We start from the raw sequence: 22,749 nt of genomic DNA, 5'->3' as shown, positions 1-22,749 counted from the left end.
AGAGAAAAGGATGATTTTGAATAAGGTTTCTTTAAGAAAAAGAAAGCCAAATAGTAGCATTGAAAGTGTCACAGAATCTAAGGCCAAAAAAAGTTATTTTTCAATGGAGTCAGAAACCTGTAATTTCATGGAACATATTTAAATGCAGAAATTTGCAAATTATCAAAAATGCTCTAATTGAAGAGCTTCTTGGACTTACTACCAGTACTCTTATAAACAATTTCTCCCGCCAAAATATCTCTCCTCTAATTATTGACAGTATGAATTTGGAGTAGGGCTGAGAGTTTTTACCATGTAGAGTAAGACAGTGTGAAGGTTTAATTTTGTAGCTCAGTTAGTTACATACATACATTTGCAAAGTTGCTTTATTTTTTATTACTAAATATAGCCTTCTATTTCTGTAAGGAATATTTATGAGGTCCTTGAAAACAACTGATTTACTATTGCACAGAAGGAAAAATATGAAGTATTTTTTTGCGCCTGTGAGCGTCACCTGCATATATTCCCCTTTTTCTCTTCCCCTAGGAAGTCCACTGGATTTTTTAGCCAGGAATATGTGGATATGTGCTATATTGAGTTGTAAGTGGTAAGCCCAGCAAATGCAAAGCTTATTTTCTGCTTTGCCTTTATCCTTAGCTCATCTGTAAATCTGAAGTCTCCAGAGAACATGAAACTCAAGAAGCCATCATGCATTAAGAAGTACAGTAGAAGTAAAAATTGCATTTTCAAGATAGTAAGTCTGTCTCCAAAGCTGGCCTGTCACATGGACCACCTGCACCACTGGCCTTTCTATATATTTTTAGATATTTTACAGGCAGATCATAGATACTGGAAAACATTAAAGTACTGAAGAAATAAAGCAGGGTCTGGACCAGTATTTTAAGATTTTAAGCATATCTAGATGCATCCCTGCCTTTCATTTTCTTCTCTTTTACTGGATTGCAGTTTCTGAAGTTCAGTCTCATCGTGATGAATGGAACTACAAGCGGTGCAAGTGGCCATGGTGCCCACAGTGTTTGTAGCAGTCCATTGGTAAATGTTCTTAAAAATGGGAACCCAAACATTACATCAATTTTTGGAGAACCATGAAGTTGTCTCAAATTATAAACTCATAAATAAAACTGGTAAATAAAAGGGCAAGTCTCAGGGGAAGAAAACTATCCTCCTTAAATTAATATTATTAACACTTTTTTGCCCCCTGTTATGTATGTATGGTTCTACCTATGACACATCACATTAAGCAGGAGCTCTAGATATGTATGTAATACCTAAATTCAGCCTAAAAGGTGAAAACAGAGATTCTCTTCATTATTGGTAGTCCTACATTACTACTCCTTTTGCATCCATCCACACATCAAATACAATTCTGTTTTTCACAGCAAGGGCCATTCATATGTCAGTTCTTCCTTCCCATTCTTGTTTTTTCTAACAGGAATGAGCTGTAACTACTTTCCAGGCTTATCATCCTTAAAAAACTATTTTAAAAGAAAAGAACAGACTACTTTTTAAAAAAGAAAACTAGGTTGCTTTTTTTCAGACATATCTTAGGGACTCACTAGGACAATTTCTTTAATAAAATTCTTTCATTAATTAATAATTCCATTAATCTATTCCTGTATGTGTCCTTAACCTCTACGTGCTTGTTGTACCTGCCTACCTTCCTATTGTTACCTTAGATACAAATTCCTGGGGGATTGGATTTTTTCTTATTATGTGCACAGAGCACCTAGCTTAGTAAAATTTCAGCAGGGGAAAAAACCAAAGAAAAGTGTTACTCAAGCAAAGCACAGAAAGGCATACACATAGAAGTAGTTAGGAAAAGTTTCACAATATAGTGTAAGACATTATTTAAAAAATACTTAGAATTCAAATAAGTTCTGTAACTTTACTGATGCAATTTTTAAATTCCAACTTGCAGAGAAAATTATGCAGTTGACAGGCTTTAGAAAGATCCTTTGCTTGCTCTGGAGCAGAACTTAGTGTGATATTCAGTAACTACTTATAAATTAATTACACATTCTGGCTTATGCTTAAATATGAAATGGTCAAGTTTTATCCAAACAGCACAGTAAAAAGATGGGGTTTTTTTCTGCTCCATTATTTATGACTCTTCTGGGTTTAGTGGTTCCAGACTGCTCTATACAAAGTAAGTTCATACTATTTCACAGCAGGAAAAGTCATCATCCCCATGTTATTATGAGTGTATTGCTCTCACCTTCATTCTGCGAACTGAGTAAACCAAAATGCCTAGATATTGTTCAAAATTTAAACCTAGATACTATCACAATGCTTAGCCCTTAGTCTGTTTGCTTTAGACCCATAAATGTAATTTTGTGTTAGTTTTAAGCAAAGAAGCTGTAATGCTACCTCACTGTATTAATAATAGTCAGTTTGGATTTCTTCTATGAAGTTATAAAGACTACAAGATAAGAAAAAGCTCTTTTGAAGACTTAACTCCAAATAATAGATCTGTAACCAAAAAGTTATTGTTGCATTTCACTTAAATGTGTCTATAGATTCTGTATTTTCTCAGTACTGAGAAACTATACCGTGGTCACTACAGGTGTTCTACCATGTAAGTGAAAATGGACTTGCATCTAAACATGTACTTCTGGCACTATTTACCTATTTCTAATAGTTTGCCTTCAAACATTTATTCTGTAGAATTCTTCTACAAGAAAAAACCTTTAAATGTGCATCAATAATAAGTAAAATCACCTTCAAGTAAGAAAAGTTTGATTGGACACCACTGGAAGTGTGAAAATCTATTCCTCCTTCCACTTTAAAAGTAGCACAGAAACATTTCAGCTAATGTGCTGTCTCAAACAGTACCCAGTAAAAACAATGTATTGAACTTTTCCGAAGTCTCAAAGCTGTATTCACAAAAAAAAAAAAAAAAAATTGTTTTCAGTGAATTTTGAAGGGTAGCTTCTCTGAGGCAAGACACTTAGGTTTTTGTGTATTTTATGTTTCTCTCAATTGGACATGAATAATTTTTATGTTGCCATTTCAATATAATAATTTCCTGCCTATCAGATTCATCTCATTTGTTCACATAGTATATAATCCTGCAGCATCCTTGATGAGTAGTTAATGAAACAATTTATTTCAACTGGATCAAGTAGTTGTCAAAATGGAGCGACATGGACTACTCTATGCCTGACATAGTACCCTCTAACTGATGTGAAACAACACAAGTGACTAGAACTACAAGAACTTTGCCAAATGATAGATAGCTGGGAAGACATGTAAGAGAAAGCACATTATTACTCACACAGAAATTAATGCTGATAAGAGTACATTGAATCATTACCATAAAAATTAAATTACCATAAAAATTGCTATACAATAGGAAGCAGTGCCAGCAAAGAAACTACCAAAATATATTGTTATATCAAAGAAGGCTCATAGTTAGGGAGAATTTTTTCTCTGGTTTTTTTTTGTATGTTAAGTCGGGGCCCCTAAGGAGTGAGGCTCGGAGGTAAGGGCAGGCCAAAAGTCCTTCGACCACTCCTTAGGAATTTTTGAGTTTTCTGTGTGGCAGGCCGAGAAGCGGCCATTTTGAGTTTGCTGTGAGGTGGGCCGAGAAGCGGCCATTTCGAGTTTGGTGAGGCAAGCTGTGAAGCGGCCATTTTGAGTAAGCGGCTCATTGAGGCCATTTTGTACATGGTTGAGTGTGGTGTGCAAAGGCCACTTGTGCAGAGTAAGTGGCTTACTGCATCTATTTTGTATTTAGTTGAGCAGGTGGTTGTCAGTTGTTTCATTTCTTGACATAGCCATCATTATTGTTTAGTTTTCCAGCTAAAAGGATAGATATTATATTTCTTTTTGGAATTAATTTAAACATTTCAGTATTCTTAGGTTATAAATGTTCATTTGAATTGACATTATTATTCTGAAACCCTTGTTAAACTGCTACATTTATTTTGTTTCCCACACTAAATATTTCTTTAAGCAGCCATTTTTTTTGTTTGTTTTCCCACTAAAGCCACCATATTTATTTCATTTCCCACATCAAACATTTCTTTGAAGTTGCCATCTTTGTCTTGTCTCTTATGATAAGGAACTTTTAAAAGTAACCATTATTATTACATTTTCCACAATAATTGATATTTATTTTCTCTTCCTCATTTATAATTAATACATATCCCTTATTAGAAAAAAAAAATGGATACCAATTGCTAGTTAAAGATGGGACAGTGTGCTGGAAGAAGTGCCAGCAGGAAGAGAAAAGAGAAGGAAGTTTTTAAGAAAATACCTCCTAGTAGTCCTTTAGGCAAACTTTTAATAAATTGGGATACTAATGAGGGAATGAAGCATCTAGATAATATAAAAATGATAAGACACTGTACAGAAATATGGCCTAAAGAGAGTATTGCTGAAGGACCTATTTATTGGCCCTGGTATGGGACAAAAGAATGATGGCTATGTATAGCTCTAATTAGATATGTCAATACCCGAATAGAACCTTGTGACGAAGAGATTAGTTATGCTAAATGTTGGTTAGAAAGGGAGAAACAGGAAGAGGAAATAAAATTATATAAAGTATCCAGAGAAGAAGAAAAAGAAGAAACTAAGCTACCAGAAAGGAGGTGGGATCTTTTAGAAAATCTTCCTCCACCTTTCCCTCTTGATCCCTTAGATTACATCCCATTACCTTCTCCTCTGTCTCCTCCTATAGACCACCTTCCTCCTCCCCCTCCAACCTTGTACCCCTTGGTACCATCTCACGAGGTAGATGCAATTTCAGTATCTCCCACAGGAGTTTTAAAATCACCTCAACCTTTTAATACAAGTTGTCCTGCTCCCAGCATCCCCTCTTCTGTATCACCTCCCTTCCCAAATATACCAGAATCTGCCTATTCTAGTATTCCTTCAGTTTTGCAGATTCCCTCCAGTTCCTCAAGTACCCAGACACCGGTCTCTAGTACCACCCAGAGTGTCCATACCAGTCTTGGCTCCCAAAACTTTCCAAAATACCCCTTTTTATTTTTCCCCCATACTTCAACCCATAATCCAAAGTACCTCTTCCCCTATTCTTATTCCTGGAACATCACAAAACATTCCTTTTTATTTATCCCCTGTACCCTAACATCCTGAGAGTCAAAAGCAGGAGGAAAGTTTGCAAACAAAAGGTCAGGGAGTGAAAAAGGCCTGTTGTTATAAAGGTATAGAGGAAAATAAGTTAATTGAACCAGATGAGCATGTAGCAAGCCATCAATATAACACAAGGTTCCAAGCAAAGAAAATTCAAGATGAATGTGGGAGAACTGAAAAGTTACTTCCTCTAAGGGAAGCGCCTACGGGCGGGGAGGTGGGGTGGGGCAGAGGTGGTATTGGTTTTGTGAATGCCTCGTTAACCGCCTCTGAAGTTAGAAAATTTAAGAAAGAAATTAAAACTTTATTAGAAGACCCAATAGGCACCTCCCAACAATTAGACCAATCCTTAGGGCCTAACATCTTTCCATGGGAGGAATTAAAGTCTATCCTAGAAATATTGTTTTCTTCCAAAGAAATACAAATGATTCGTACCGCGGGTATGAGGATTTGGGAAAGAGAAAATAGAGGGGGTCCTAGAGGGGAAGATAAAATGCCTATTAACCAACCTAATCCAATCTTTCTGGGATCCAAACCAGAAAGAGGGAAGAGTGAGCATGAGGCAATATAGGACACTAATTGTAAGCGGGATAAGAGAAGCAGTCTCAAGAACAAATAATGCAAGATTGGCATTTGATAGTCAACAGGAGCGAGATTAATCACCCAGTGCCTGGTTACAAAGATTAAAAAGAAACTTTCAGTTATACTCATGTGTGGATCCAGATAGTCCAGAAGGACAAGTTTTAGTTAAAATTCAATTTGTAACTAAGGCCTGGGTGGATATACGAAGGAAATTGGAAAAGTTAGATGATTGGCAGGAAAGAGGAATAAACGCGTTATTAAGAGAAGTGCAAAAAGTATATCTAAGGAGGGACGAGGAGAAGACCAGGACAAAAGCAAAAATTATGGTAGCAGTAGCTAGAGAGAGTGCTAGATTTGAGAATAGTGGGTCACCAAGAGATGGGAAAAGCGAGTATACAGGTCCAAGAATAAGTGGATTTAAAGATCAGCCAAGTAGGAGGTATGAGCCAGACAGAGATAATAAGTCACCTTGGCCCGAGGGAAGACCACCTTGGGCAGAAATCATATGCTTTTATTGTGGTAAGAAAGGACATACCAGAAACTTCTGCAGAAGAAGAAAGATGGATGAGGTTATTGCTCAGGAACAAGACATCTTAGGGAAAAGGCTGAAAGGAGAGGACTATGGGTGTCAGGAGCTCTGCGTTCTGAGGGATGATATTGGACATCAAAAGGAGCCCCTGGTAAACCTAGAAATTGGCCCTCAGAGTGAAGAAATGGAATTTTTAGCGGATACTGGAGCAGATCATTCAAGTATTTCAAAGATTCCCAAGGGATGCGAATTAGTAACTGAACCTGTAAAGTTAAAGGTGCTGAGAATAACCCTTTTGAAGTACCCATTATTGAAGAAGTACCTATAAAAGGATGTTTCAGAGAAGGCTGTGCTGACCTGCTGTATATGCCTGAATTAGACTCTAACCTCTTAGGCCGGGATTTACAAGTGCAGCTAAGAATAGGGGTAGTCCTTGAAGGAAAATGTATGGTAGTGAAAATGATGGTTTGAAAAGAAGAAGATGAGAAAGAGATAGATCTGAGAGTGTGGGCAGAAGGAGGGGGTCATGGACTGTTGGAAATTCCACCCATAGAAATCAAAATGAAACCTGACATTCCCCCAGTAAGAGTTAAACAATATCCAATTTCTGTAGGAGGGAAGCAAGGATTAACACCTGTAATTAAAGACTTAATTAAAGAAGGAATTTTAGAACCATGCATGTCTCCACATAACACCCCAATATCACCCATAAAGAAACCCGATGGTACATACCAATTAGTCCAAGATTTATGAGAAGTAAATAAGCAAACTGTTACTCGATACCCAGTAGTAGCCAACCTGTATAATTTATTGAGCAAAGTACCATCGAGACATGCATGGTTTAGTGTTATAGATTTAAAAGATGCTTTTTGGTCCTGTCCGCTTGAGAAAGAAAGTAGAAAATGGTTCATATTTGAATGGGAAGATGAGGAAACTGGGAGAAAACAACAATTACAATGGACAAGATTGCCTCAGGGATTCACAGAGTCACCAAACCTATTCAGCCAAACCCTAGAAGAACTAATGAAACGGTTTATACCTGAAAAAGGATCTCAAATCCTATAGTATGTAGATGATCTATTAATTTCTCGGGAACAGAAAGAAGAGGTACAAACAACAACTGTTAATTTACTGAACTTCCTAGGGGAAAAGGTGTTAAAAGTATCTAAAAGAAAGTTGCAATTTGTGGAACCAGAAGTGAAGTATCTAGGCCATATAATTGGGAAATGGTATAAGAGATTAGATGCTGACCGAATTCAGGGAATACTATCATTGCCAGCCCCAAAACCAAAAACAGATGTGAGAAAATTACTAGGATTAATTGGGTATTGTAAATTATGGATAGATGGACACACAAAATTAGTTAAGTTTCTATATGATAAATTAGTTGAACATGAGCCCATAAGTTGGGATGAAAATGATGAGAAAAAGTTAGAAGACCTAAAAGAAAAGTTGGCAAATGTTCAGGTATTAAGTTTACCAGATTTAAATAGACTGTTTGAACTATTTGTCAATGTAGAAGAAGGAATAGCTTATGGAGTCATTGTACAAGAATGGTGTGGGGTGTGAAAACCCACTGCTTATCTCTCCAAATTGCTGGAGGCTGGTCCACTTGTCTCCAGGCAGTGGCTGGAACTGTAACTCTTGTGGAGGAAGGTTACAAGTTGACATTAGGAAACAAGATCAAGGTGTATACTCCCCATGATATAAAAAGTATACTAAGTAAGAAAGCCTGTCAATGGATTTCAGATAGCAGACTTTTAAAATATGAATTGATATTAAACAAAAGTGAAAATATAGAATTGACAACAACAAGGATCCAAAATCCCGCACAATTTTTATATGGAGAACCAAAAGAAGAATTGGAACATCACTGCCTTGAAACCATAGATTTGCAGATAAAAGTTAGAGAAGATTTATTAGAACTACCTTGACCTGAAGGAGATATACTGTTTATAGATGGTTCATCACGGGTAGTAGATGGTAAGCGAGTATCAGGGTATGCTATTGTAAATGAGCATACGATGACAGTCATAGAAAAGGAAAGCTTCCCAATAGTTGGTCTGCACAATGCTGTGAACTATATGCATTATTAAAAGGGCTAAAATGGCTTGATCAAAGAAGTGGTACCATATTCACTGACTCTAAATATGCCTATGGGGTAGTACATACTTTTGGGAAGATCTGGGTAGAGAGAGGATTTGTCAACTCAAAGGGAAAAACCCTAATTCATGAAGGCCTCATAAAGGCAGTGTTAGAAGCCTTGAAAGGACCAAAAGAAATTGCAGTGGTACATATAAAGGGACATCAAAAAGGTGATACTAGAGAAATAAAAGGGAACAACTTGGCAGACGCAACTGCAAAAAGGGCTGCTCTAGAAGATTCTGAAAAGATCTTCAGGTTAAATGAAGTAGGAGATGGGAATGGGGAAGATCAAGAAAAGGAGGAGATCCCTATATTTAATGAAAAAGAACAAGAGGAATTACTAAAACATGGTGCAGTCCAAAATGGAAAAGGAGAATGGAGGATGCCAGATGGTAAACAAATATTAAACAAGGCATTAACCAGAAAGATATTAGAAGACCTACATGCCTCAATCCATTGGGATACTCAAGCCTTACATGATCATTTTATGAGAACTTATGTGTGTATCGGGGTGTGGGAAATTGCCAAGATAATAACTCAAGAATGCATGGTATGTCAGAAGATAAATAGAAAAGTAATGAGGAAATTACCTCAAAGAATTGGCAAAAAGGCCATTTCAACATGTACAGACAGACTTTACAGAATTACTACAAGTACAGAGAAATAAGTATTTACTGGTGATAATAGATCATCTAACTCATTGGGTGGAGGCATACCCAACCACAAGAGCAACAGCCAAGACTGTAAGTAAAATCTTATTAGAAGAAATCATACCCTGATATGGAATGATTAATACTATTGACTCTGATAGAGGTCCTCATTTTACCACCAAGATATTACAACAAATAACAGAGGCCTTAAATATCATCTGGAGATTTCATACCCCATGGAGACCTCAAAGTTCTGGAAGAGTAGAGAGAATGAACCAGACTCTTACAATAACTCTCACAAAATTAACAGAAGAAACAAAAATGAATTGGTTAAGATGTCTCCCTCTGGCATTACTGAGAATAAGGACTAAACCAAGGGCAGATATAGGGATTTCTCCATATGAGATGATGTTTGGCTTACCATTCTTAACTACTCCAGGTAATATGGGAACATATGAAGAAGGAGAATTAGGCATGAGAAAATATATAAAGACTATAACCTGCACTTTAGAGGAGCTAAGGAACAAGGGACACCTTCCTCAAACTACTCCTATTGATTTTAAAATCCACAAATTCCAGCCTGGTGACTGGGTGTTAATTAAGACCTGGAAAGAACAACCACTAATTCCAAAATGGGAAGGTCCATTTCAAGTTTTACTCATTATAGAAACAGCCATTAGGATGAACAAGGATGGACACGTCACCAGAGTAAAAGGGCCGTTTTCTGCTCCTGAGAGATGATCTCCCACTACAGATAAGTTAAAGAAGACATCAGGAACACCATGAGAACCACATAAACTATAAGTTATAATAAGAACTCTGTTAAATTTGTTATAAGATATTTAATTGAAAAGTTTTTAACATTCTTTTAATTTAAGGAAATGGTATTTATATATGGAAGTGAGATTATATGAATTATCAAAAACATGTTTTAATCTCTGGTATTCCCTTTTACAAATCCTGTGATCTGAGAAGCGATAGAGCATTCCCACGCACCTTAGCAATCTGGCCCTAAAAGAAAGAAAGAACAGGCTGATACAAAAGGGGAAGTAGACTCCTGCAACAATAACTGGTAAGAACAGCACAAGTAGTAAGGAAAGAGAAGAGAAGGAGGGGGCAAGACCGGATCAGGATATACTCTTGCCAAACAGAGTCGCTGATCCTCTGTGGAGGGGAGCCATGAATGGGAGAGTAGCCTGTACCAGACCCCCAGTTCTATTGATCCTCCTACTTATCAGCATCAATAAGGGGGAGATACAATCATGTGAAAATGCTATCATCCTCTGTACGCAGGAGAGTCTTGGACTGCCGTCCTCAGAACACACTCGAATCCGAGTCCCAATTGTATCAACTTTTTTTTATTGTTAACCACCTGTATAGAGGACGGCAAAGTCTATTGGCTATTTGAAAATATAGGAAATTTTTAAACAGAAATTGTTGGGGGAATGCCCTATGAAAGAAAAATGGATCTGTTCAGAAAGGAAACTGATTAAAAGGAGAAGTGAGACATGCAGCTTATGAACCAGATTTAACAGACATTGAGACAACTATACGTGATTGAAGAGGAAACATGTTAAAGTGCTGATTAAAAGACTGGTTAAGAAACTAATTAAATAACTGTCAAGAGACTGTTAAGAGGTTGATGCAGGCTAAAGCCCGATCAAAGTTTTAGACGGGGGAGTTGTTATAGGTAAAAGTTAAGTTATGTTAAATTAGGGTATAGTTCAATTGTATTGTATTAATTATGTTATATTAATTGTATTATGTTAAGGGGGGGACTGATTAGAACATTCTAGGAGAAGGGTCCAGGATTTGGTAGAACAGTGGTCCGGCGGGGCAAGGCGACGTCGAAAGGGATTGGATGGAAGACCTGACCGATCATTCGAAGCCCTGCAGAAAAAATTGGCCCAGAATGAACGGCGTTAAAGACCAATGAGAAGCCTGGAAATGGACCAATCGTCATGCGGATCCAAAATGGACCAATCCTGGACTCAAAGGGGGCTATAAATGGGGGAAGTTCAGTTGGGTCGGGGTTTTGATTTTTGGATGCTTGTTTCCTGGGGAGAACCCAGTGCACTTAGGGGTAGTGCACTGTTCTGGTTTTTGGCTCGCTGTATGGGTGACTGGGCTTATCCTGGGTACTCCATTCCCTGCAGCTATTTTAATAAACGAGAACCTCTTTCTCCAGAGAAAGTTTGGCCTCGTTCAAATTCGTAACAGTAGTGCTGCAAACATCAAGTATTGAAAGACAATGCACGAATGAGACTACGGAAAGTAATACCTCAGTCTCAGAAGCTGTCTGTGAAACACCATGATGGCAGACAATTGCCAGCTGAGGGCTGGCTGGAGGCAGCAGCTTTACCCAGCTTGTCATGAGCAGCGGCTTGTTCAAGCCACTGTCAGCCTGTGCTTGAACTAACCCAGCAGAGAGAGCCTGAAATTTAAGTGTAGCCTGGAAGCCAGGGAGGAGTGCCCATCTCATATGAGAATATCCTCAATTTCTGAAGTCTGACACACTGTCCCATCCCAGATTCCATTCTGTCTAGGAACTTGAAAAGAAAAGGAAAAGCTGAGCCTTTGTTATCTCTTAGTTTTGCATGTTACACTTAGTAAAACCATAAACATTTTTTAAAAAAATCTCAACATTCCTCACTATCCAACTCCCTCTCAATGCACAATGTAAAATAAACAACTATAACCAGCTACATGTTCCCAGAGTTTCTCTGGCCAAAATCACATTTTTAAAATCTGAAATTTCCCTTTTCTTTCACACAGTAAATGTCACACTCGGTCTGTACTCAGACTGTGGCATTTAAAAGTTAACAGCATACAAGTAATACCAACTACTTAATGAACTAGAATACAATCAATCACAGCTTTAAATGTCCTGAATTTTGTCATATAAACCTACAACATCACCAACTATTGTGTGGCTCACAGCAGCCTTGACAAAAACGTGAAATAGAATTGGTAGTTTTACAAACCATTCAGTAAAATAAAACCACTTATTGAAGTGGCCGCTTCATATAATGTCATTTTCATCACTGCAGATAACATAAATGAAACCAATTAATTCACTTCCTACGTCTGGTTCTCTCTTCAACTTAAAAGTTGAAGTGATAAAAGACATAATGCATTTTGCCTGAAACTTAAAAACAGAGGCTCTCACAATTACTAAAATACTGCATTAAAAAATGTCAACATCCTGCCCATTGCCCTCTTGAGCTTTAAGATTTATTATCACTCATAACTTACTGATCGTTTCAAATTTTTTTGAAATGTTAACAAAAAATTGTACATGTAGGCAGGTATGACAGAGGTATTTTAGTAGGAAAATCTCAGATATTTAGCTGAAACAATACAATAGGATTATACACTCATAGTGTAAATGTGTTTATTGTATATTTATAGTCAATTGTATATTTATACTCATAATGCAGCATTTCAGTTTCTTAATGTAGATCAATTGAAAAACTGATATGTGATCCATGAATAAGGCAGAGGAAAAATACTGTGATTTTAAATTAAATAATGTAATCAAGATGTCTACAAGGAATGGTAGAAGTAAATTGGTTGCAGAATCAAATGCCCACAGAACAAAAATATCCAACTATGTTGTATTAGGTCTTTTCATGGGTATAGTATGATTGGTTTTCCTTCCCTCCAAAAAACATATAAAAACATGTTCAAAATCTTTTTTTATATTGCTTTTCATATTCTATCCTTCTTATGAGATAGATATGGATATCAGAGTACATTCTACTCTACAAAGTGATCCCTAATATTAAGTGATGAATAATACAGCAGCTTTTTATCTGTCTTATTTTATACCTGGGTAAATATCACAAGCAGACCCTGGGGAGTGTCCCATGGTATTATCTACAGCATCCTGTGGTGACAGGGCTGGCTGGAGGGGCTGGATTGCAAGGCAGTCATTCAGGATGTCCTGGCCAATCTCTGAGCTTGATCTCAACTGAAAAACGAGATAAAAAAGGAGAAATTATAACAAAAGATGGACATGTACAAAAGAAAGGAAATAATCACAAAAATCCTTAAGACAGTGAAAAATTAAAATGAAGAAATGTTGAGGTTAGAGAAAGAAATAGAGCACAATCAGAAACCTTCCCTTTTAAATCATCATTAATACCATCCTTTCAATCTAGCAGGCACTTTTTGAATCTGAGGAAGAAAACACTTCCAGATGCTTAACAAGACTGTACTTAGTACAAGCACTACTTGTACAGGTAGGATCTTGAACAGAAGGACTTCAGTGCTCTTTTGTCACACACTGCAAAAGAGAGGAGTGCCCCGGTTAATGGGTATTGAAGATTTATCAAATGTCTGGCATGCTTGTACCAGCAGAGGGGTACTATAATGGATACAAATAGTTTCATGCTGGTTTCATGCTGGAAGTGAGTGACTGGGAACAACCACTTAGGAGAGGTAATATATGGGCAAGTGGAAATAGGACCACTTCAATATGGACTAAAGTTTTCTTGAGACACCATTCTTAAACAGACTAGGACTATATTTGTTTCACATTACTGCAGAACTGAGAGAGCTCTGTCATGGCTGCAGCACCCTAAGAAGGATGGTGTGGCTGTAATGCTAAACTGCATGCTGAGGTTTAGGACAGATTATGGATGCTACTGCAGGCTGCTGGGACTGATGCCTGTCCTGATCTGCTGCCTGATGTTAATGTTATATATATAAAAATTTGCCTGTTCCTTTAAGTCATTTTGTTGATGTTTTAATTTAAAAGCCTGGAAAATGAAGGTTTGTGCTTACAAGCATGTGGGCTACTGCAGTGGCTGAGATGCCCATAAATATCCTGCCATGTTATCCAGGTTTGTGCAGCATGATGGAAAGAACCCTGACCTAGTGCATTTGAATGTGCTGCACCTTCCCAAGAAGAAAATCTCACAGAGGCCACTGAGCCTTCTCCTCTCTTGTTTGGTGCCATGGGGGATGAGCAGGTAACAGTTAACTAGAAGATAGCCTAGCACCTCTAAACAACTCCTAAAGGGAGGAGGAAGAGGAACCAAAAGACAAATTTCTGCACATACTATACTCAGAAATTAATCACAGAACAGTTTTCATTTGGAAGAACCAAGTCCCAGTGCCCCTGCCACAGGCAGAGGCACCTTCCACTAGATCAGGCTGTTCAGAGCACCAACCAACCTTGAACACCCCAGGGACAGGCAAATGAAATAAGAGGAAATGATTCTTAACGCAACCATAAAAAGACCCATTGCCACAAGATGACCCTTGTGCCACAAAATGCTGATAAACACTAAAATTACTTTTGGTAACATGCACTACTGTAAAACCATGGCAACTGAGTGGAGAGCTGGTCTTGCACCTCCTAAACACCCAATCCTGTAGCTGGAGATACTACATAGCCTGTGATACCTATGCACACACTCTGCATGCTGGAGATTTCTTCTCTTAAAAACTTAACCAGCCAGTATAGCTGGTGCACTACCTTTGTGAGGCACATTTGCTATTCTAGAACTGTAGGAAGGGGGAGAATGGATGAGGAAGAGGGAGAAGGGAAGAAATACCCTGGCAAATGATTTTGTTTATTATCCATATTTACAGTCTTGTTGTAAGCAGAAATATTTCTCCCACTTTGATACATGTCATTTTCTGCTGTTATCCAGTAATTGGGCTAGGTTTCCTGCTATCACTAGTAACATGGCTTTTTCATGAAACTCAGTGCTTGTGAAATTAAATGTCAAATATATCCTCATTCAAATCCTTACGCTCCATTATCATTAAGCCTTATGTGAATTTAAATTTCTATGGAATCTAAAGTGAATATAATATAAAAAAATCTGACTTCTATAAAAGAATCAGGATTCTATAATACAGAATACACAATCACAGAAGAAGCCTGTGTAAAGTTGTCTGAATTTTTTAAGAAACAGATAAATTTTCTATATCAGATGGCACTCACTGATAAAACAGTGAGAAAAACAAGAAAATGAGAGTTAAGTATTTACACATTAGTTACAAGAATTAAGTAATTCTTTAAAATATGCAACCAGCTATTTTACAGATTTTTCTAATTTGCACTGTTCAGGAATCTTGTATTTGCATATCCTTTGATATTTAGAACAAAAAAAACATATGATAGGTGTGATTATGAATATGCTTCATACGAAAAGAATAGCTTGAGAAATCCTAAACCAGAAAACATAGTTCAGTAACTTCAAAACCTGCCTGTACATATTCAGCTTAACTTGATTAATTCTTCAGCAAAGTCTAGACACTGTCAGTCATTCAAATATGCCAGTTATCTCATCAAATCATAGCATTTTAAGTCTTGCTTACATAAACGTGTGCTTAATATACATGCATGCTGTGCACCGAGTAAAGTATTTACATATGTAAGTGAGACATTAGTTATAGTCTATTTATTTTTACGCAGGTTAAGATGTGTGTCTGCCATGTCTAAAACTAGCAAACCCTCCCTCCCCACTAAATACTGGTATGTTTCATTGACAGGAATTTTTTACACTAACTGTAATCATTCTATAGATATGGTTTTGTTTTGTGTATAAAGACAAGGAGGAATTTCTGCTATTTACACAGTTTGTGTATTAAGTTTACTAATGTCGAGTTCAAAGTAGGTAGTTTTTTCTCATTTTCGTTGTCTGTAATTTAAGCTGCCATTGTGAGAGCAAAGCACAACCTGTCTACACGGGGCCACATTGTACTAGCTTTTCTGTAGGAGTACCTGTAATTTAATATTTCCTTGTATAGTTAGAGTAAAATTATGTCCTACTAGTATCATGGCATTGAGAGTACACAGATGTCACCACTAGAAAAATTCAGGTTTATGAAGCGATGCTGTAAGACAGTATTTACTCATATTATGGTTTTTCTTGCTGAATACAGATCATCCTTTTACTCACAAAGATCAGCTTCAAGGTCCAGCACTTCCTTGCACAGTACTGAATCTTTCTGACAACAGACAATGACGTGGAATCAATAAAAATTGTCCTAATTCTTGCCTCTGCGGACTACAGACATCTTGGGGCAATGAAGCAATGCGACAGAAGGGATTCTCTGTACTCTTTGTTTTCAGGGAGTCATCTGTGCAAGACTTCTAAAGAGAAACACTCTGCTAATTGTCTACCATGGCTTTCAGATATGCCTCTGTGTGTGCGTGTGTGTGTGTGCTACTTTCCCCTGCCTTTAGATCCCATTTCAATTAAACACTTGGCCAGAAAAAACAATAAAAATCAAGTTCAACTAGCCCACCTGCACAGTAGTGATGTTAGGTTCTATACAAGAAATAAGTACTTTTGCTACTCTCAAAGTTTTACTATATTGAACATTTGAGTTCAATATAAAAATGATTTCCATCTTCATGTTCTAGCGTAGATCAGGAAAACACATAAAAAATGTTTTTCAGTGTCTTGGATTAAAAATCAAAAAGACCTGGAACCTACACAATTAGGTAACCTTGGCAAATTTCAAGTCAATAAGAAATTCTGATTTTAAAGCAATATTATAAGAGGAAAACACTGTTGCATTAAGATTGATAACATTAAAATGAATCCTGCTTTATATATATATATATTTCTATATATATATAATATATCGAAAAGAGAGTTTTCTTTTGATTGGTGTTATTCTAATTTGAGGACTATTTTGCATTAAATCATTACTAAGACAATACAGACTACCAAGAAGACCACCTTAAGGGAAAAATTTCAGCTGGGACAGATCTGAAAGTAAACATCTAATTAAAAAAAAACCCTGAAAATCTTACTTTAAAAAAGGGAAGTACAGTTAGAGTGAGTGCAGTGGCATTTTTCTAAAATAAACAAAAAAACCACAGTCCAGTTGAAAATTGAAAAGCAGTCATACAGACGTTTGAACACATACACACACACACACACACATACACACAAAAATACACACACACATACAAACGAACACACACAAACACACACATATATTACATCTCTTCCTGTCCCACATCAGGATGTATCAAATCTGAAATGTTATACAAATTATATCTATGGCCCTTTTTATTTCATCCTCTTCTTCAGGCAGTTCCAAGAGGCTTGTAGCTGATTTTAATGTGAACATCAGTCTAATAGCTGACCAGTTCAATTCAAAAAGCAGGAAAAAACCTACTGTTTTGTGCTAGGCTGATTTGGGTATATAGCTATTATACGATATTGCTAAGCCTCCATTTTTCCAAGTAAATGCAACCTGACAAAGAAAACACTTCTACTGCAAAATTATTTGCTTTCTTGTTCTGAAGATACATCTGTTTGGCAAATTTTCACTTCATGAGAGGAAAAATGTGTAAAAGAAACAGATACTTATCCACCAGGCGCTTCATTTAGCACAAACATACTTTTCTCCTTATCACAGATTACCAAAAATTGCCATGGTAATCTGTAGATTAATAATGTCAACAATTGTTTATACAGAAAGAGGTTTTCAGATTTCATTTGTAATTTTTTTTCTTTAACTGCAGCATCCTTTACATAACACTGGCCTTCACTTTAAATATTTAGTTCTGTATTTATCTCCACCTGAACCTAAATGTATGCATGTACCAGGTCATACATGAAAATTGTCTCTTCAAAATAATCTCTTGAAGAGAGTCTAGGACTAGAACTGAAAAACTCTACTACTCTACTATCAAGAGGTCAAAATCATTAGCCTTCAGCCATATATGACTTCTACTTTTGCAAAAATTCCTCAAGGCATCCCTGTACATTTTCATTGTCTGTGAATTGTCTGTTTAGTGTGCTACATGGCATGATAGCAGCCAGACAGGAATTTTCTAACATGGTTTTGACTATTAGAGAGCAGGCATTCATTAGTGCAGTGTGCTGGTCACTCAGGGGATCCTTCCTCCAGCTGAATGTCCTGAGCATTACATAAACAGAGTGTTTATTTTACACACCAGTCACACATTCTTCAGCTATCCCACTGGCCAGATGTTTATGTATTACTTTATTTTACATAGTTGTACCCCTTATCAGAAGTCCTTATAGGTTCTGTGGGACCTTCTTTGGCAGTTTTCAACGCCCCGCGTCCTTTTTATGTGGCTCGACCCCCTTTTTCATGTAAGTGCAATATCATTGTTTTGCATAACTTCTGCTTCGTCAGCAGAGCTCAGCTGGCATCCTGATTGCATTTTGTGTGGCTTCTGTTTGCCTAAATTACATCCTTCATCTATTTCTCCAAGGCTGTGCTGTTCTATTCTCCTTATCAGAGTAAAATGGTGCTCTGTTCTGCTGTCTTTATCAGGCGAGACAATGATGTGAAGTGCTAGTTAGGCTAGCACTGCTAACTTTCCGAGTTTCTACTGTCTCTGATTTACTGTGGGGCACTTCTGTGTCAGGTTGGGTTTTTTGTTGTTAAAGCCATAATTCAGCCCTCCTCAAATGGACCTTGCAAATGAGGCCAATACATGGCTGCTTCGGGAGCAGTACTGAGGGCTCCAAAATCAGCACCTGCCAGTGCAGCTGCCCAAATCCAGATCCAGCAGTGTGAAATCACAGAGATCTCATCCTGGAACAGGAACCCTCGTTGAGGACAGTACTAAAGACTTGAAGGGTATATGTGCTGGTATCAGGGTGCTGAACTGCAACCTCCTAGGCATCCTATGCACAGTTTAAATCTTGCTTGCTCAGACCCTGGTGTTGCTTAAGGAGCATAATGAACAGGGCAGTGCATTCAAAGCCCAGACTGAAGTTTGATAGGCTAATGAGAATCATAGAATCATTCAGGTTGAAAAATACCAGTATGATCACCAAGTCCAAGTGTACACCCAGCACTGCCAAGCCCACCCATGGAGTCTCTCTACCAGAAGAGAGAAAGATTCCTGCTCTATCAAGACCATGTTCATGCATAAAGTGTTGCAAGGAAGTGAAGACAAAGAAATAGAGAAGAGGATATTGTTTGATATCAAAAATGGACCTGAAGAACATGAAATGCTATGAGCATGAAATTGTTTACAGAATTTTGAGACAATCTGGGTTGGTTTCCTTTTTTCTGCCATGGGTGTTAATGTAATAAGAGTGACAGCATTTATTCTTTCTCTATCATGCACTTTTCAACATGTCACACTACCAGAGCTCACAGGAGTATAAGGTCAGGACAGAAACCAAATGCAGGAAGGAATCAGTATACGGAATAACAAATATTAACCAATAAGTAAAATGAACCAACAATCTCCCTGTTATAAAACAGCCACAGCTGTGAGAACACCATGAAAACCACTGGGGGATTTCAACTTTTCCTTCTCCCTGGTGAGCAAAGTTCTAAATGTAGTGCTGGCAAAGCATATTGCCCACAATGGGTGTTCCTTGAGAAGCACACCTTGCACATCCCACCTCAGCACACTCCGCTGCCGCTGCAGGGCGGTCAGCCACAGCCAGTGGTGCACGGCTTTCAGAGCCTGTCTTCCTGTGTCTCACTGACCACGCTCAAAAGAACTCGTCACTCCTACTCTCAACAGTTTTCCAGCAAATTGTATGATTAAATTCCTTAAACACTGCTGCCCATTCATAATCTCTTTTTGCAAACATGCCTTTCATGAAAAATTGCTGAACACCATGGTGTCTGATTTATATTTCATTCTGAAGACAGGAAGGAAAGGGATTGAAGTTGGGGATTAAAACACTTACTCCTTACTGCATTTTCTTCTGCAGAATAGTTTCTTGGTTGCCATGGGCACTGCTCACTGACCCTGTGGCCCTGAATACACTTCTTTTTGCATTGGTGACATCTTTTAACTGAACGTCATAGAGAACAAATGAGGGAAAATATCCTTATTTTCAACTGCTGTCAAAGCAAGAAAATAGGTTTGCTTCTCTTTCAACCCATTCTCCCATTTGCAGTTTAAACAGTGAAATCTGAACAAAGAGTCTGAATAAGATCAAGCAAAAACAGAAAGACGCAGAATCCACTTATCTCATATGGTAGTATGTTTGCTCCCCGTGAGGAAGGTGTTCACAAACAGAGCAGCTCTTCCAGATTAATATAGTCACATAATGGAGACTGTCACTGGTAATTAGCTTAGTGCCTGAATAACCTGAAACACCAGTGGTGTAATGCTCTAACCCTCCTTGGCTCCCACCTTCCTCATCAATTAAACATTCTGAGTTAGAAAAATATTTTAAAAAATAATTTCATTCATATAAGAAACACAATAAGCACCGTGTTTCTTGAGCTGCAAAAAAGCTTAGTTCAAATACTGAGAAAGAAAGGAAAGAAAAAACTGGAAAGCTGTCATTAAATTAACAAACAAAGGATACTAGCTAAAAAAAAATCCCCAGACACTGTTTTCTTCTTGTGTAATTCACAAAATCTAAAGGCTAGTATAAAATTTTGTTTTTTCTAGAATCTTAAAGCAAACTGGTAGCTTCGTCACTTGTGTGGTAAAATCAATATGTAGTCACAATAAAAACCCTGTTTCTACTGTACTGTAAAAGAATTAAAAAGGAGAGGGGGGGAGGGAGGGGAGGGGAGGGAGGGGAGGGGAGAAAGAGACTTCATAGGAGCTTTCCAGTATCTGAAGGGGGCCTACAGGGAAGCTGGAGAGGGATGCTCTTTCAGGAACTGTATTGATAGGCAAGGGTGACTGGCTTAAAATTGAAACAAAGTAGGTTTAAATTAAATGTCAGGAAGAAATTCTTTATTGTGAGGGTGGTGAGACATTGGAACAGGTTGCCCAGAGAAGCTGTAGACGCCCCATCCCTGGAAGAGTTCAGGATGGGGCTTTGAGCAACCTGGTCTAGAGGGAGGTGTCCCTGCCCATGGCAGAGCCCTGAAATTAGATCTTAAGGCCCCTTCCAAGCCAAACCATTCTATATTCTATATACATTATGTGTTACAGGGCTCTAAGAGAGAAGAAGTGAACTTCTGGAAAAGGAATATAAAATAACTAGGCTTCAGAAGAATTAAATTATTAAGATCTGCCTCTAAAGGTGAGGATTTTATATTCCCTTTTTGCCAATATAGAGGTTGCACAGTGAGAGAAGAGGACTATCTATAACATCTTTATAAGCAAGGTGTAAAGGCCCCTCAGTTCAGATGGGAACCCTCATCAAGCTCAGCAGAGACCACTCGGAAAGGGAATGCCACTGATTTCTTTGGCCAGATGATTTAAATCCTTATCCCATTGCTTTGAGTGTGCTCCACACCTAGTATGGACTGTCTGCTCTACTACTAGCCTCTACCACAGTGTGAAGTAGGAGTGGATATGGCTGAGGTGTCATACTGCCTGCTTCATCTCAGCAGTGCAGTCTATCACCATTTTTCTTATTGTAATCAGGAATAGCACTCCGAAAACTTCCTACCATTGCTAGCCCATCAATCTTGGAAGAGCAATAAATGCAACAGGGAAGAAATAATGCATAAATAGCACCAGGATTAGAGATATTCTGATTGCCTTCTGTGCTTTATTCCTGCACAGCAAAATAACATCTGAAAAAACTTCCTTCCAGTTGGATATCATAGGAACAAATGATGGTAGCACCCATCTTGATTGGTGATTGGGATAATGCTTTCCTAACTTCTCAAGACTGTCTGTTCAGACATCATTTTACATTTACTGACCAATCTGTGTGAAAAAGAAAGATTACCAGGAAGAAATAAATCAATCTAGAAGCCCTGCACATAGCTCTTATCTCCTTCAGTTTCATCACTCCCTCCATTCCTTAGTGATTTGGTACATGTACCATGGAAACTACAATTTTTAAAAATCTCGATCGTGTCTAGATAATTTTCAGAAATATCCTTTGGACTGCCTTTCCTGAAGCTATGCCTCTATGATATTTTATTTCTGGCAGAGAGAGTACAAAAATTTTTGTTCCAGAAAAAAACTCAAGAGAAATAAACATAATTCCTGTGTTAGGCTAAAAGTAATAGTGACATAGGAGTATAACTGAGTATCTGCTGATGTGCTAACTTATCTGGTCAGTTGAAGCCTTGCATGGGTTCCTCCAGATCCATTTAAATGATCTAAGATGGTACAGGTTTACAGGACAGACAACTTTTAAGGACAGTTGTCAGGAAAGCATTCAGTACCTCAAAGCCTGTCTAAGTAATATATCTGACCCATAAATAATTTAAATAAAAGGACCAAGACATCTGGTCAATTAGAACTGCTAAGAAATCAAAAGCTGGTCAGCTGAATGAGGATATTATTTGGTATAAATCATCCTTCAATTCAAAGTCCAGACTAAGACTTTTGCATTCCCTTCAGCTGGTCTTGTTTATGTCAACTGTTATGTCAACAAATTATCTCTTCCTTTTTCACAAAGATGGAGCTAACTAGTCATATCTTTAATTATTTCACTTTCTTTTAATTACATAGAATCAATCTTTTAAATCTGTGTCAGTTTTGGGTTTTTTTGGCAGGACAGATAGACTTAAAGTACTGTTATATATGACAACAGTTATTCACTGGTATAGATAAAATTAAAACTATCCAAAAGCATAGCCACTGTATTGTTCACTTGAGAAGGTCAATGTTACTAAATTGATCTTGTCTTTGCCAAACAGCTGCACAAATTCAGAACTTTTTGTCATTTTTAAATTATCTCTTATCTGTTTGAAAATGCACTTTTTAAAAAGAGAGAACCTTTAAGAAAGGCAATGGACATTGCAGATATTCATGACAAGATCTACAAAGCCAGTGGGGAGTCCATTACTTTCCATTCACAGTGGGAATTGCACTCCAATATTTGAAAGTGAATTAAA

At 37.6% G+C, this 22,749-nt stretch overlaps 1 protein-coding gene across 1 annotated transcript in view; it reads right to left on the bottom strand.

Moving 5' to 3' along the window:
- The window catches only part of GLIS3 (GLIS family zinc finger 3), a 130,868-nt gene that overhangs the window by 22,450 nt on the left and 85,669 nt on the right, over nt 1-22,749 (bottom strand). The window contains exons 6-7 of the mRNA XM_030968890.1: nt 12,835-12,976; nt 1,637-1,639 (exon numbers count right to left, since the gene is read on the bottom strand). Coding sequence (XP_030824750.1) covers nt 1,637-1,639; nt 12,835-12,976 — 145 coding nt within the window. The remainder of the gene's footprint in view (nt 1-1,636; nt 1,640-12,834; nt 12,977-22,749) is intronic.

The sequence above is a fragment of the Camarhynchus parvulus genome, chromosome Z (genome assembly GCF_901933205.1).
Source record: "Camarhynchus parvulus chromosome Z, STF_HiC, whole genome shotgun sequence".
Lineage (NCBI taxonomy): Eukaryota > Metazoa > Chordata > Aves > Passeriformes > Thraupidae > Camarhynchus > Camarhynchus parvulus.
Note: the sequence above shows the minus strand (reverse complement) of the source record. Positions and strands in the feature narration are given on the sequence as shown.